The sequence below is a fragment of the Molossus molossus genome, unplaced genomic scaffold (assembly GCF_014108415.1).
Source record: "Molossus molossus isolate mMolMol1 unplaced genomic scaffold, mMolMol1.p scaffold_m16_p_13, whole genome shotgun sequence".
Taxonomy (NCBI): Eukaryota; Metazoa; Chordata; class Mammalia; order Chiroptera; family Molossidae; genus Molossus; species Molossus molossus.
This window is the reverse complement of record NW_023425348.1, coordinates 42,553,274-42,567,808: the sequence shown is the minus strand read 5'-3', so window position 1 is coordinate 42,567,808 and position 14,535 is coordinate 42,553,274. Positions and strand designations below refer to the sequence as shown.

Sequence of the window (14,535 nt, the reverse complement as noted above, 5' to 3'; positions counted from 1 at the left end):
CTTTAGAGTCTCAGGAAAGCCCAGCTGGTGTGGCTTCGTGGTTGAGCATCGACCCATGCACCAAGAGGTCACTGGTTCGATTCCTGGTCAGGACACATGCCCAGGTTGAAGGGCCAAATCCCCAGTAGGGGGCATGCGGGAGGCGGCTAATCGTTGTTCTCTCTCATCGATGTTTCTCTCTCTCTCCCTCTCCCTTCCTCTCTCTCTCTAAAACCAATAAAGAAAAAAGTCTCAGGTGGTAGCCCCTCCAGGAAGCCTTTCATGGATATGTACCCTTCATTGTTCTTTTGTAACACTCTGCATCTTTATTCTGTTTGGTCTTAGGGGACATCTTACTCAGCATAGGGAAGGATTATCTGAGCCAGTAGTTGGCAAAGGCTGCCTTGGGAGATCTTGAGTCCTCTGTCCTTGGAGGTGCCCAAGCATAGTGTGGATAGACACTTTCACTAGTTCAAAATGTTGTATTTGGTACCTGGGCAACAGGTATGCATAGGTAAATACATTGTTTTTTCCTCAAGGAGTCTGTGGTCTAGGAGTGAAGATAATATGCTAGTGAATTCAGTGATAAAGGGACATACAGGGCCCTATGGAAATAGAAAAAGAAATTAATTATGTAGGATAGGAAGATCAGAGAGTAGGTTTCACAAAGAAGACAGAAACGTATTTGAATTGCATTGTCAAAGATGAATAGGAATTTGCCAGACCAACAAGAACCTACGGAGATGAAAGTGTGGCTGGCATCTCAGGGCTCTGCAAGTAGTACATTATAGTGTAGCCATGGAATATGTGGTGATGATGGTGATAGTGCTACCAGTAATAATAGCTAACGTGTTAATTTACTGAGTGACTGTTCTGGGGCAGGCATTGAAATACATGGCAGGAGATGCGGTTTGGGAAATTAACCAGAAGACAGATGTAAGCCTCTTCGACTTTATCCCTGTGAGCCATTAATAGATTTTGAGCAGAGGTGGGACACACTTTGATTTGCATATAAACTTAATCATTGGCAAGGTTTTTAGCAAGATAACACAGCATTCAGATGGATAAGATGGCCTTTGATCCTAAGATCTTTGATTCTATGCTTTATTGTTACTATAATACTACTTTATCAACTTCATTGACAAATTATACAAATGCCTTATTTTTTCCTCTTTTATACTACAAGTTGTGGTTTTATGTGCTTGTCTAACTGGGCAAAAATTACATGACCCATTTTTCCAGTGTTTGGGGAAAAGGAAAGAATCATCAATATTGAAGGACTTCATCTCTTTAATCTAAACATTAAATAATCATGAATATTCCTTGCAGGCTCCCTGCGTTGTCTCCTTTCAAGATAAATTTGACTCAGCTATGTTAGGCTGTCATTGTTATACACAATCACTGAAGTAAGAAATGGTGGTGGGTCCTGCCACTTACCTCGAATAGAAATATTCGAGGCTTAGCTCCGCCTAAAGTGAGTTCAAGCAAATATCGACAGTTCTGTCTTAAGAATGATTTAGAGCTTGGGTGGTATTTTCTTCAGATTTATTATTCCTAGGTGGCTGTTTGGGTTCCAGTTCTGATTCTGCCTCTTTACTGGCTATTTGAGCATAGATATGCCACTTAATCTTGCTGAGCCTTAGTTTTCTCATCTATCTAATTGGTCTAATAATACCTCTATTATGAGGATCAGTTGATTGGTACATGTGAAAGTGCCAGCATAGGACTTGGCAAATAAATGTTTAATAAATACTAGTTTCCTTTCAGCAATAAATATTTTTTTAAAAAAATACTAGTTTTCTTCCTTTTTCCTCAGCCAGTCAGAACATCTGAAACCACCATTATTGATCCATTATTAGTGATTCATTCCTTTGAGTACTATTAAGTTATGTGTGCCCTTGTGAAGACGAACATTTTAAGCTATTACTCACCCCTTTCTTAGGATTGATGTGTCACATTTTTTGTTTTAATACTGTCTGTTTTTTTTTTAAATTGATTTTTTAGAGAGAGAGGAAGGGAGCGAAGGAGAGAGAAACAGATGTGAGAGAGAAAATATTGATCAGCTGCCTCCTACACACACCTGACCATGGATCAAACCCTCAGCCTGGGCATGTACTCTGACTGGGGAGTGGAACCGGTGACCTTTCGGTGCATGGGACAATGCTCAACCAACTGAGCCACACTGGCCAGTGCAATGTGTCACATTCTGGTGGCAGCCAGCCAAGAGAAATGCATTTGGGAATAGGATTTGAGGAAGACATTAGAGAAGGGGTAGAGACAACCAGGGAGCAGATGGCCTTCAAATAAGGGCCGAAAGGTACCAAAGGACAATTTAAAATTGAGCTTTAATATTAGAAGAGATTTTTTAAATTTAGTCCAATCTACAAATTTTATAAATGAAAAATAGCTCAAGAGCAGAGAAGTGACTTGACTAACGTTACACCGAAAGATGAGATTAGGACCCAACTTTTGTATTGTATTCTTTTGTTCCTGTGTTTTAGGACTATATCTTGCATTGATGGTAGTAGGAGTATAAAGGCTCTAGGTTTTTAGAAGTCTTCTCCCAGACTTTTTTTCATATATTTACTCACTCGTTCAACTTATTCTATTTTGTTTTCACTAACTGAAATATATAGTTATTGATAATCTTGGGGAGGGTAAAATTAAAGGCATTTTTAAAATTTTTCTACTTTTTCCAAGTATTCTGTACTGATCATATGTTTTTTTTTTATCCTCACCCGAGGATATTTTTCCATTTTTTGTTCAGGTAGAGTGGGAGGGAGAGAGAGGAACAGAGAGAGAGAGAAACATCGATGTGAAAGGAACACATCGAGTGGCTGCCACCTGCACAACCAACCAGGGCCGGGGACAAACTGCAACCAAGGTATGCGCCCTTAGCGGGAACCGAACCTGGGTCTCTCAGGACCGCAGGCTGACGCTCTAACCGCTGAACCAAACCGGCCAGGGCTCATATGTTTTGATATTAGAAAAAATAAATGCTAGTAAAAAAAATAATGCATTCATCTATTTCTTTTTTTTTTTTTTTAATCCTCACCCGAGGACATTTTCCCATTTTTTTGTTCAGGTAGAGTGGGAAGGAGAGAGAGAGAGAGAGAGAGAGAGAGAGAGAGAGAGAGAAACATCGATGTGAAAGGAACACATCGAGTGGCTGCCACCCGCACGACCGACCAGGGCCGGGGACAAACTGCAACCGAGGTACGCGCCCTTAGTAGGAACCGAACCCGGGTCTCTCAGGACCGCAGGTCGACGCTCTAACCGCTGAGCCAAACTGGCCAGGGAGCATTCATCTATTTCTTATAAGTAAAAATAAATTTACTTATCCTAGAAAATAAAACCAAAGAAAAATGTTTGCTCACCCATAACTTTATTTGTAATATAAAAATAAAAATAGCTTAAATGCTAGGTAATAAGCTAATTCAGACTTTATAATGTAAACAACAGATGTTCTAGTTATAAATACTACTACCTTTCTTTCTTTGCTTCCTATTTCACTGAATGGAAACATCTTACATCGAAAGCCCAAGCTAAAAATCTGTGATTCATCTTTAATTTCGCCTACTTTCTCAGTTGTACAACCACTAAAACCTCTTAATTCAACTTTCTTAATATCTCTTGGATACATCTACCTATAGCTATCTCTCTTGCCACTACCTTAATCCATCATGTCCAACCCAGATTTCTATGAATGCTTCCTAATTGGTGTTTCTGCCTTCCCTATCCATTTGTCACACTGGAACAGAAGTACTCTTCCTACAAACAAAACATAATTGTTTTCATTCTTTGAGCAATATTTGCTAGGCTTTTTATGAGTGCTAGGCATGAGATACATAAAATACAGTCCCTGTTCTCCCAGCATGTCACTTTTTATAGTTCAAGCTCATAAACTTGAACCAAAGGCTTTGTGATCTGGCCCCTGACTACATCACCAAACTCATCTTTAGATCCACACCCCACACTACTCTGGAACTCTGTTCTTTTACCAGTAATAATTTTACTAGTTACGGTTTTGAAATAAGACTTCTGTTTATGTCACCCAGATTTTAAAGTCTGTGCTCTTTTAACATATGCTCAGTTTTTTTTTGTCTTTTTTTTAATCCTCCCCGAGGACATTTTTCCATTTTTTGTTCAGATAGAGAGGGAGGGAGGGAGAGAGAGAAACATGGACGTAAAAGGGGCACATCGAGTGGCTGCCACCCGCACAACCCAACCAAGGCCGGGGACAAACTGCAACCGAGGTACATGCCCTTAGCGGGAACTGAACCTGGAACTCTCTGGACTGCAGGCCGACGCTCTAACCGCTAAGCCAAACCGGCCAGGGCATTATTTGTTTAAAGAACTAAATTAAACTAAGCATATGTTAGCCGTGACCGGTTTGGCTCAGCTAGACATTTCTTTTCAGCTACAGATTTGTATTTCTAGTTGCCCAATTGTTATTTTCACCTGGCTATCTCACAGGTACCTCCAACTCAACATGTTGAAAATTCTTCTTGTGATTTTCTGTTTTCACATTTTTAGTGAACTGTACTACCATCATCTGAATTGTTTAGGCAAAACACTGGGGAGTCATCCTTGGAAGTTTCTTCTCCCTCACCTTTGGATCACAAATTCCTATATATTTTACTTCTTAAATATTTCTCAAGCCTGTTCACTTACATCTGTTTCTAATTCAGCTACCTTATTCCAAGTAGTAACTTTCCTTAGCCTGGACTGCTGTAACCCCTTGGCCAGTCCTCCCACATCTGTGCTTTCTCCCTTCAGAGCACTCTCCACACATAGGATTGGTTAAGGATTAGCAATAACCTATATAGAACTCAATTACACTTAGCTTAGTGTCTCACTTGTGATTTAATACATACTAGCTATAATATTATTTTTGCTAATAATACTGTTTTTCAGAGACATAGGTTACTTAGATTAACTAAATGACTTCCCTGACCATTAATACTACTTCTTATGTATATCAGTGGACATTTTATCAATCTTAAGTGCTATAAAAAAGGGCAGAAATGCAAAAGAATACTGATAGGACCCACAGACCTCTAGATGGTGGACATCAGTCTTTCCCGAAAGTATATTATAGTTTGTGATACCAAATGGTCTGAGCTGCCTAGTGAGTCCTGCATTCTACTTAGGGATATACATTAGGACAGATATATGGGTGAATAAGCTTGTTTGTTAAAAAATAAATAAAATAAACACACTCAGGGTAAATTAGATAATGATAAATATATAAAATAATTAATAAAAGATATTAGGTAAAATGAGGTGACATTTTAATCATGAAGTTTTATTTTATTTGCATAATAATTGCAGCTCTGCAGTATTCATGCCCTGTTATCTGTCTTTGTTTCTTATAGCTCTTGGATGAACTCCCAATGATTTACAGCTGTTGTATATTTGTATACTGCATGTAAGTATTTAATTATTTGATGCATTTTAAAATTCATATTGGTCTCAGTGAATTAAGTAATATAACTAACTCAGTTACTATTACTGAGAAATTGTAATAGTGTAGAAGATTATATTTGTGATCTTAATGTAGAATATAATCTCTGGGAAGTTATAATAATGTTGTTTATTAACTTTTGTGATATCAATACCCTACAGACAGTTTAGGTAGACTTTTACTTAAATTTGACGTAACTTGTATAATTTGCCTTTGCTTGAATTATGAATGTATGCATGTTTAGGTAAAGATTTTATATATTATGCCATAAGAATAATATTTATCTGCTTTGTACATGCAGTTTTTCTAGAGATACCAAGTCATCTCTAATTCTCACAGTTTTGCAAGATAAATGCATATTTTCCCCGTATTATAGACAATGAAGTGAATCACAGAGAGGTTTAGTAACTTGTCTAAGGATATGTTGTGTAAGAAACATCCAAGTCTGTAGAGAGTTTTTATAAGAGTTTGTTTGAGCCAAAACTGACAACAGTTGCTGAGAAGCAAGATCTCAAATGCTCTAGAGAATGACAGTTTTGCAGTTTCTTTTAGGTATTTGGAATTAATGAGGGAAGTAAGGAAGATCACATGAAAGTGGGAGTAAGCAAGGCAGGAATTGGATTATATGCTTTCTTAAGGGTGCTTAGATTTATTTGCTTAAGGCAAAGATAGACCTTTTACTAAAAAATTATATGCCTGGAGCGTTACTACCCACCGTGACCTGACCATTTATGATTTATGATCAAATCACCTGGGAAGTTTCTTTCTTTCTGAAGAATCCCCTTTTCATCCATAAATATAAGCAGAACTTCTTTTTAGGTGACTTACTTAATTAAGGTCATGTAGTTAGAAACTATCAGAGTTGGAAATTGAACTACAAGTTTAATAACCTTGCCCTGGCCGGTTTGGCTCAGTGGTTATAGTGTCGGCCTGTGGACCAAAGAGTCCTGGGTTCGATTCTGGCCAAAGGGCACATACCTCAGTTCGTCCCCAGCCCTGGTTGGGGTCTTGCAGGTGGCAACCAATCCATGTGTCTCTCTCACATTGATGTTTCTCTCTCTCTCTCCCTCCCCCCATACCCTTCTCTCCCCCCCCACCCCCGCTCCCTCCACTCTGTCTGAAGATAAATGTAAAAATATCCTCTGGTGAGGATTTAAAAAAAAAAACAACCTTGTTACCGGAAAGGGGACTTGGCCCTGAGTCCATCTGCCTAGGCCAGCCGGTAGTGTATGGATTCTTGACTTCATGCAGGAAAAATTTCACAACATGAGTCCAGGTGAATTTTAGAGGATATTTATTAAGCTTGGGACAGTGAAGCAAGAAAGAGCTGAGGAAATGAGCCTAGCACATGCCGGGAATCTTCATTTTGAGAGGTTTTAAAGGCTAGGCATTTAGGGGAGGATCTCAATAGAATATTCATCAGCTTTATGCTAATGTACTAAAATAAGATTTATTCTCTTAACTTCATCTATCCTTGTATGTGGTTGGCAAATGGCACTAACTGGATTTATGTTACTTGTCTCCCTGAGTAGGGCGATTTAAACTATTTACCCTCTGGTTGGTGAGGAGAAGTGCAAATCATTTGCTCTTAAGTGTCCTTGGTTTAGGAAAGATAGGATTTACTAGGTGGCTGCAAACGGCTGTCTAACAGTCTGCCTCAATCTCTCTATTCTGCTTGTCCTGGTTTATTAGCTTATCTCAACCTTACCTTCTAAGTGTATGTTCTGTTCCCTAGCACTAATACTTAAGACATCTCTGAGCCTCTTATGTGATGGTTATCTGATTCTTTTCAATATGATCATCATTGCTAGCTCAAGAATATCTTCTAAAGATATGTAAAAATTTGCCCTGGCCGGTTTGGCTCAGCGGTTAGAGCGTTGGCCTGCGGTCCGGAGAGACCCGGGTTCGGTTCCCGCTAAGGGCGCGTACTCCGGTTGCAGTTTGTCCCCGGCCCTGGTTGGTCGTGCGGGTGGCAGCCACTCGATGTGTCCCTTTCACGTCGATGTTTCTCTCTCTCTCTCTCTCCCTCCCACTCTATCTGTACAAAAATTGGAAAAAATGTCCTCGGGTGAGGATAAAAAAAAAAAAAAAGATATGTAAAAATTTAGAATAGTTCAAAACATATATTATTAAAAAGGAGTCCTGAAATTTTGCTGTAAAGGGCCAGATAGTAATTATCTTTGGCTTTGCGTGTCTATGGTCTCTGTTGCAACTCTTCAACTTTGCTGTTGTTGCATGCAAGATATATAAACAAATGGGTGTGATTGTCTCCCAGTAAAATTTTACTTAAAAAACAAATGGGCTTAGGCTGAGAAATTGTCATTGGGCTATAGTTTGCTACCCTGAAGTAGAAAAATACTTTCAGATGAGCTCTTTTTACTCTGTCATCAAGTTCCAGAATTCAAAGATAAAGGAGATCTTAGACATCATCTGGGCCACCACCTTTCTTTACAGGTAAGGAAATAGGAGTTGGATCCAATTCCCATAGCCAATTAATTAGTAAACAGAGAAATCTCCTGCTGCTTGTATTAAAACATAAGTTCAAAGGTTGGATACTTAACTAATGGCCAGATATTTGTTTATATTTTCTTATTTACTGAATATAGTGTCAGACACTATTCTAGTGACTAGATATATGGAAAAAAGATTTTACCCCTGCACATAAGGAATTCACAGTCTGGTTGGGGAGACAGATAAGTAAAGAGATGATTATAATAGAGTGATATTTTCTATAATAGTGTGTCATAATCCAGGATCATTAGCCGAAAGATTTAGGAACCTACTTAACATAGCTTGAGTTAAGAGAGATTTATTTACTGTAAGAACATGAGGAAAATTATGTGGAACCCGGTATCAGGATAGAGCCTCATTAGAATGGAAGGACCGCTTCTCTCTCTCCCCCACTCTTTTCTCCATTCCTTCCTCTCAACAGGTTTTCAGGTCTTTGTGTCTGTTTTATTTTCCTCTCCCTGCAGACCATTTCTTTGCTCTTTTCTTTTTTTAATTTTCTTTTTTTCTTTATTGATTTTTAGAGAGAGAGAAAAGTAGAGGGAGAGAGAGAAACATTGATGAGAGAGAACATTGATTGGCTGCCTCCTGCATGCCCCCTACTGGGTATCAGGCCCACAACCTGGGCATATGCCCTAATGGGGAATTGAACCAGTGACCTTCTTGATGCATGGGTCAATGCTCAACCACTGAGCCATACCGACCGGGCCTCTGTTCTTTTCATCTACTTGTTCATTCAGTTTGGCTGTCCTGTTATCAGCATCAGACCTGGAATCCATATGACTTTATACTTGGACTCTCCACACTTAATTGATTCAGTCTCTAGCTCCCAAACACCAAATTTTTAGGGGAGAGCCTCTCCTTGGCCCAGTTAAGGAGGTGCCTACTCCTGTTCCCACAACCTCTTGGAGGCTGTAGACAGTATAAGTTCTCTGAGGGTATGGATGGGAAGAAATGATGGACATCACTAGAACCAGAGGATTGTGTGTAAGTGGTTAAACAGCATATTCTATTTGTTTTCCTAGTTAATATTCTAAAGCAATTTTCTTTTTCTCTCTCTTTCTTTTTAAGGTTTGAATGTTTCAAGATCAAGAATTCAGTAAACTACCATTTGCTTTTTACCTTAGTTCTGTTCAGTTTAATAGTAACTACAGTAAGTCACATTTTGTTTCTAAAAGATTAAGCATGTGAACTAGCCATTTATGGAGTTTGGCACAGTTTGCTTGTAGTGTTTGCTTCATTCTGTTTAAACTGAAATGTTTCTACTGAAGCTCACAGATACTGCTCTTTGTTTCCCATTTAGGTGTTATTTCTCCACAAAAAGTTGAAACAACTTTTTAAAACTCTGGCTTAAAAAAACGGCGGGGGTGGGGTTGGGGTTCAAAAGGCATATATTTAGTAGAAATGGGGAAAAATGAACTTTTCCTCCTATTTGTTAAATAAAAGAGAGAGAGAAAGATTCGCTCTGCCTGAATGAGCCTAATATGACTATTTCTTAAACCTTTTCCTAATAATTCGAAATAGCTGGTCACTTCTGAGCCTGCCCAAGTGTTTTTGTTTTTGTTTTTTTAGCAAGTGAATTACATTTTATATAAAGAAATACTAATTTCAACAAACTTTTATTGCAAACCTACCATAGCAGGCAGTAGAAAATATAAAGGTGACTGAGAAGCATTTGCTTTGCTTGAGGAGTACATTCTGGTAGGGAAGTCAAACATGTAAACAAAGAATTGCTTCAAAAGATAATAATTGCAATAATAGAGGTAAGAACTAGTTATACAATGATGAGATGAAGGAGTATCAATAAAGATTGCTAGAGTGGGTTAAGGGAAGCTCCATAGAGAAGGCACTTAAGCTGGGTTTTAACTGATGAGTAGGAGTTTGCCAGGCCCTTGGACAAGAGTGTGGTGAAGCATTTCTAAGTAGACTTTTACATTGTCCATAGACATAGAACCATGTATACATGGACAATGATGGTACAGAGGAAGGTGAGTGGTTGCTTTTGCTGAACAGAGAAAAGATCAGAAAAGGCTTCAAGAAAGAGGTTAGTTTGAACTGAATCTTGAAAATGAGTGTTTGCTAGCAGAGGAGGATTTCTGAACAAAGTGAAGAGCAGCATGTTTAAAAATACAAAAACATGAAACTAGCACATTTGGGGGCGCACTGTACTTTCTGGAGCCTAGAATGAAAAAGAGACGAGGAGAGCAGTGAAGCCAAACCGAAATGGAGAAGTGATGGGAGTCATTTAAGGGCTATGATTTGAATTGTGACTCTCTCTACTATGTCGTTTTAAAGGCGTGTACTCCTATAATGCAATAAATGTGTGCTAAATCTTGAATAGGCATTGAACTTAATCACCCACATGATATTGGAGCCTAAAACTAGGGTTTTTGTAACTGGGAACACACCTAGGTGAGTGAGTGAGAGGTTTTGGGAAGCAGACGCACAAGAGATTTGTTTTAAATGTTTTCACTTGTTGAGCACCAATTATGCTAGACCGTTTTATTTATTTATTTATTTATTTATTTATTTATTTATTTATTTATTTATTTATTTTAGAGAGAGGAAGAGATAGGGAGAGAGAAAAACATTGATGTGAGAGCGAGACATTGATCGGCTACTTCCTGCACGCCCCTGTACAAAGGATTGAGCCTGCAACCCGGGCATGTGTCCTGACCAGGAATTGAACTAGCAGCCCTTTAGTGCACAGGTTGACACCCAACCAACTGAGCCACAGTGGCCAAGGCACTTTTACATATTTTATCTTCTTATTCGTCACCACTTTTATTCCCATTATCCAGATAAGGAAATGGTTGTGATACCACTTACACCTGCTCAAACCATGTAGTGAGTAAGTGGCAGAGTCTGACATTTAATTTGTGTTTCTGACTTTAAGTGTTCTTTCTACTGTAGAACAGATCTGCTAGGATTGTCAGGCATAACCTCTTCAGCCATCATGAGTATCTTGATGCTGATGCAGAGGCCAAGAGGCCAGAATTAACCAAAATAATTTTAAAACATCTAGTTTACCATGGTAAAGCTAGCACTGGGGGAGACCCACCTATAGGTACTAGTCTCCAGTGGCATTGCCATCTAATCTGATTGGTTTTATATGGCTGGAGTCAGATCTAAGTAGCAGGACTAGGGAAGCAGGAGAGGTTTGGGATTTGCAGAATTGTTGGAATAGGTTTTCTTTCCCTCTCTATAATGTACTTCATTCATATGTGTTTTAATATTTTACAGGTTTACCTTAAGGTAAAGGAGCCTGTGTTTCATCAGGTAATTCTTAAAAATTATGACACATTTGATTAGTTAACAATACTTGCTTGTCTTGTGTTTTCCTTTTCTGGTAAATAATATGTAGATACAACTTTTGAAAATGACAAATGGTAGATCTCCTAAGAAAATTCAGTGTTGAAAACAGAGGTTGGGAACTCAAGTGCCTACAGGAGCTAGCTGTAGGTAACAAGAATCTAACTGGAACAGTCAATGCCCAGGTCCATCTGGTTGTTGGTAGTCAGTAATACAGGTGCAACATTTCTCTTATAAGCAGAAAAAAAACAGAGAGCCGTATGCATGTACATATATAAAGTCTTTTTTATGACATTGTTTTCTAGAAAAGATAGACTGAAAAGTCCTTGAATATTTTCCCCCTACTATATTTTTTAATACAGTTTTTAAGGTCGAATGTTATTTAAATTGAGGAAAGGAAACACAGGAAGCTTTACAGTAGGCAATAATGATTTAAGCGTATCCCTTAATAAAACCAGAATGAAATAAAGTAGCTAAACTTTATTGAGAGAGCTATTGTTTATTGAGAGCTATTGTTTATTGAGTGCCACTATGTGCCTGGCACTATGCTCATTGCTACACAGACTAATCTCCCCAACAGACGTGTAAATTAGGGATTTTTGTACATGTTATAAGGTAAATGAGCTCAGAAATATTAAGTAATTTGCCCCAGGCTTACACAATTTTTAAGAGGCAGTGCCAGCATTATAACCTAGATTATTTGACCCCTGTCATCATTCTTTTAACAAACTAGCAAATAAAAATAAAGAAATAAGCACACATTTCAGGAGTGTCCAGAGGCCTTGTAGTTTTAGATTATTTTGTGCTTATATAATAAGTAAATATTCCTATACTTTTTTAAACTGAAGCTAGATAATAATCATCTAACATCAATTTGTTGTTCCACATATTTATGCATTCATTGGTTGATTCTCATATGTATGCTGACTGGGGATCAAACCTGCAACCTTGGCATATTGGGACAGTGCTCTGACCAACTCAGCTACCCAGCCAGGGCTAAAATCTTTTTTTAAAAATAAATTTCAAAACCATATTATTGTACCTTGCTTTTCTACAGGCCAGCTGAAAGGAGACATACTAAAAATAAATAAAGGAAAAAAATAAAACAAGCCCTGGCCGATTTGGCAGAGCGGTTAGAGCATTGGTCCTCGGACCTAAGAGTCGTGGGTTTGATTCCGGTCAAGGGCACACACCTCGGTCATGGTTCATCCCAGGCCTTGGTTAGGTCTTGTAGGAGGCAACCAATTGGTGTGTCTCTCTCACATCGGTGTTTCTCTCTCTCTCACTCTCTCTCTTTCTCTCTACCCCTCCTTCCCACTGTATCTGAAAATAAATGGAAAAACATCGGGTGAGGATTTAAAAAACAAAACCCAAAAACACTTAGCACATAATAAACATGAACTAATATTAATATACCAAGGCAAATAAGATATGGCTGCTGGTCTTAAGGTTCTCACTGTCTGGTCAGGAAAATGTTTGTAGTATATATGTCTTGTAATAAATATGTAAAAGTGGTGCTAATGTAGACAAGGGCACAGTCTGTCTACTTAGAGGACTCCAGAGGATTACAAAAGTGTATCTATGGCACGGAGCTAAATTATTACTCTAGTATTAAAAAACAAATTAGGGAAAATGACTCACTGTTGTGACACAATAGTATTTCTTGCTGTTGTAAAGCTTTATTTAAAGAGACCTTTGCCTCAGATATCTAATCTAGAATATCCTATGCTTATCTGTTAAGTAATTAGAATTGAAATTATCTATACTTATGACTTTTTAAAAAATCTATTCCTATTTACTTTGGGGATATCATTCTTAAAAGAAAACTGGTTTTTCTGAGATTCTTCTATTTGTTAAAGTTTGGAGTATTGCTTTCATTCTTTCATATAACTATTGATGTTCTTTAAAAAGGGGGGGTGTATTCTTTTCAAAAAAATTTTTTTTCCTTTATTGATTTTTTTTTTTGAGAGAGGAAGGGAGAATGAGAGAGAGAGAGAAACATTGATGAGAGAGAACATCAGTTGGCCACCTCCAGCATGCCCCCCACTGGGGATCTGACCCACAACCTGGGTATGTGCCCTGACTGGAAACCAAACCAGTAACCTCTTGGTGCATGGGTTGATGCTCAACCACTGAGCCACACCAGTCAGGCAGGGGGTCTTTCATTAAAACAACACTTACAAATAGTGTGTGTGGCTTCTGTGTCTCTATCCCATGACTCCCATCTCAGAGGCAGTATTTGGCCTTCCCTTTGTAACAGGTGCCTTCTATTCTGGTGTAGAGTGGGCATGGGGAAAAGTGGCAGGTCCTTCCCTTTTTGGCACATTGGTATTCTGGATACCTGTGGAATAGACCCGTAAGAAGGCCAACACCTGGGACCATCTGGGAGAAGAGTAGGCAGACAGACAGCAACACAACATGGAAAACCCTCATGCTGGCTGGTAGGCTGGGCTGGGACGGCAGGAGGAGGATGGGCTGCTTGGAGGCTGAGCCGACAGGCTTCTAAATGCTGATGGTTCTTATGTACTGAAACGTAGAACAATTATTTTGGAATTTTTAAGTGGAAAACTGTTTTGGAATTTGTGACAAGATTTACAATAACTTTCAAGAGCTTAAAAATTATGCAAAAAGAGGGAAAAACAATGTTGTCTAATCTAAAGGAGCTCTGGCTTAAGAATTTGGAATCTTGATTTCTTGCCCCTTTGTTTTTTGTGGACAAATTTCTTGCTGTGCCTATTCTTCAATTTTCTCATCTGTAAAATGTTCAAAAAAGAAGTTTTATTTCATAAGAATAATATAAAAATAATTAATATAATAAAAGCACAAGGCAGTAAACAATCCAGTGTGATACTAAAAGTACATATTGAAATGTAAGATGAATGCATACATTTTTGCCTGTGATAATCACAGAAAGCTTCTGAAAGGAGATATTTGAGTTGGGCCTAGAGAAATAAGTTGTGATATACTATTAGAAAGAAGGAGTTAATAAACACTTCAAAAGTATCTGCCACAACCAGGATGACTGTTTTGATAATCAGATTAGCTTCCCAGAGGGAGAAAATACTGATAACAGTTCTACTTTACTATATTAAATGTAAGGTGATCCAAACATCTCCAAAAGAGAGCCAAATGCTATTTATTTAATTTGATAGCCTTGCAAAGTGTAAAATACACAAATCACATAACCACCACATTCAACAGATACACCAATATATCTTAAATAAGGAAACAAAAAAAGCTTATATGAGAATAGATTAAAAGGACATTTA

General features: G+C 38.2%; 1 protein-coding gene across 2 annotated transcripts in view; it reads left to right on the top strand.

Annotated features, from left to right (window-relative positions):
• EMSY (EMSY transcriptional repressor, BRCA2 interacting) overlaps positions 1 to 14,535 on the top strand; it is a 546,562-nt gene that overhangs the window by 477,327 nt on the left and 54,700 nt on the right. For both annotated transcript variants that reach the window (XM_036258225.1, XM_036258224.1), the window contains 3 exons: positions 5,358 to 5,410; positions 9,026 to 9,107; positions 11,198 to 11,233. In XM_036258225.1, coding sequence (XP_036114118.1) covers positions 5,376 to 5,410; positions 9,026 to 9,107; positions 11,198 to 11,233 — 153 coding nt within the window. In that variant the 5' untranslated portion in view covers positions 5,358 to 5,375. The remainder of the gene's footprint in view (positions 1 to 5,357; positions 5,411 to 9,025; positions 9,108 to 11,197; positions 11,234 to 14,535) is intronic.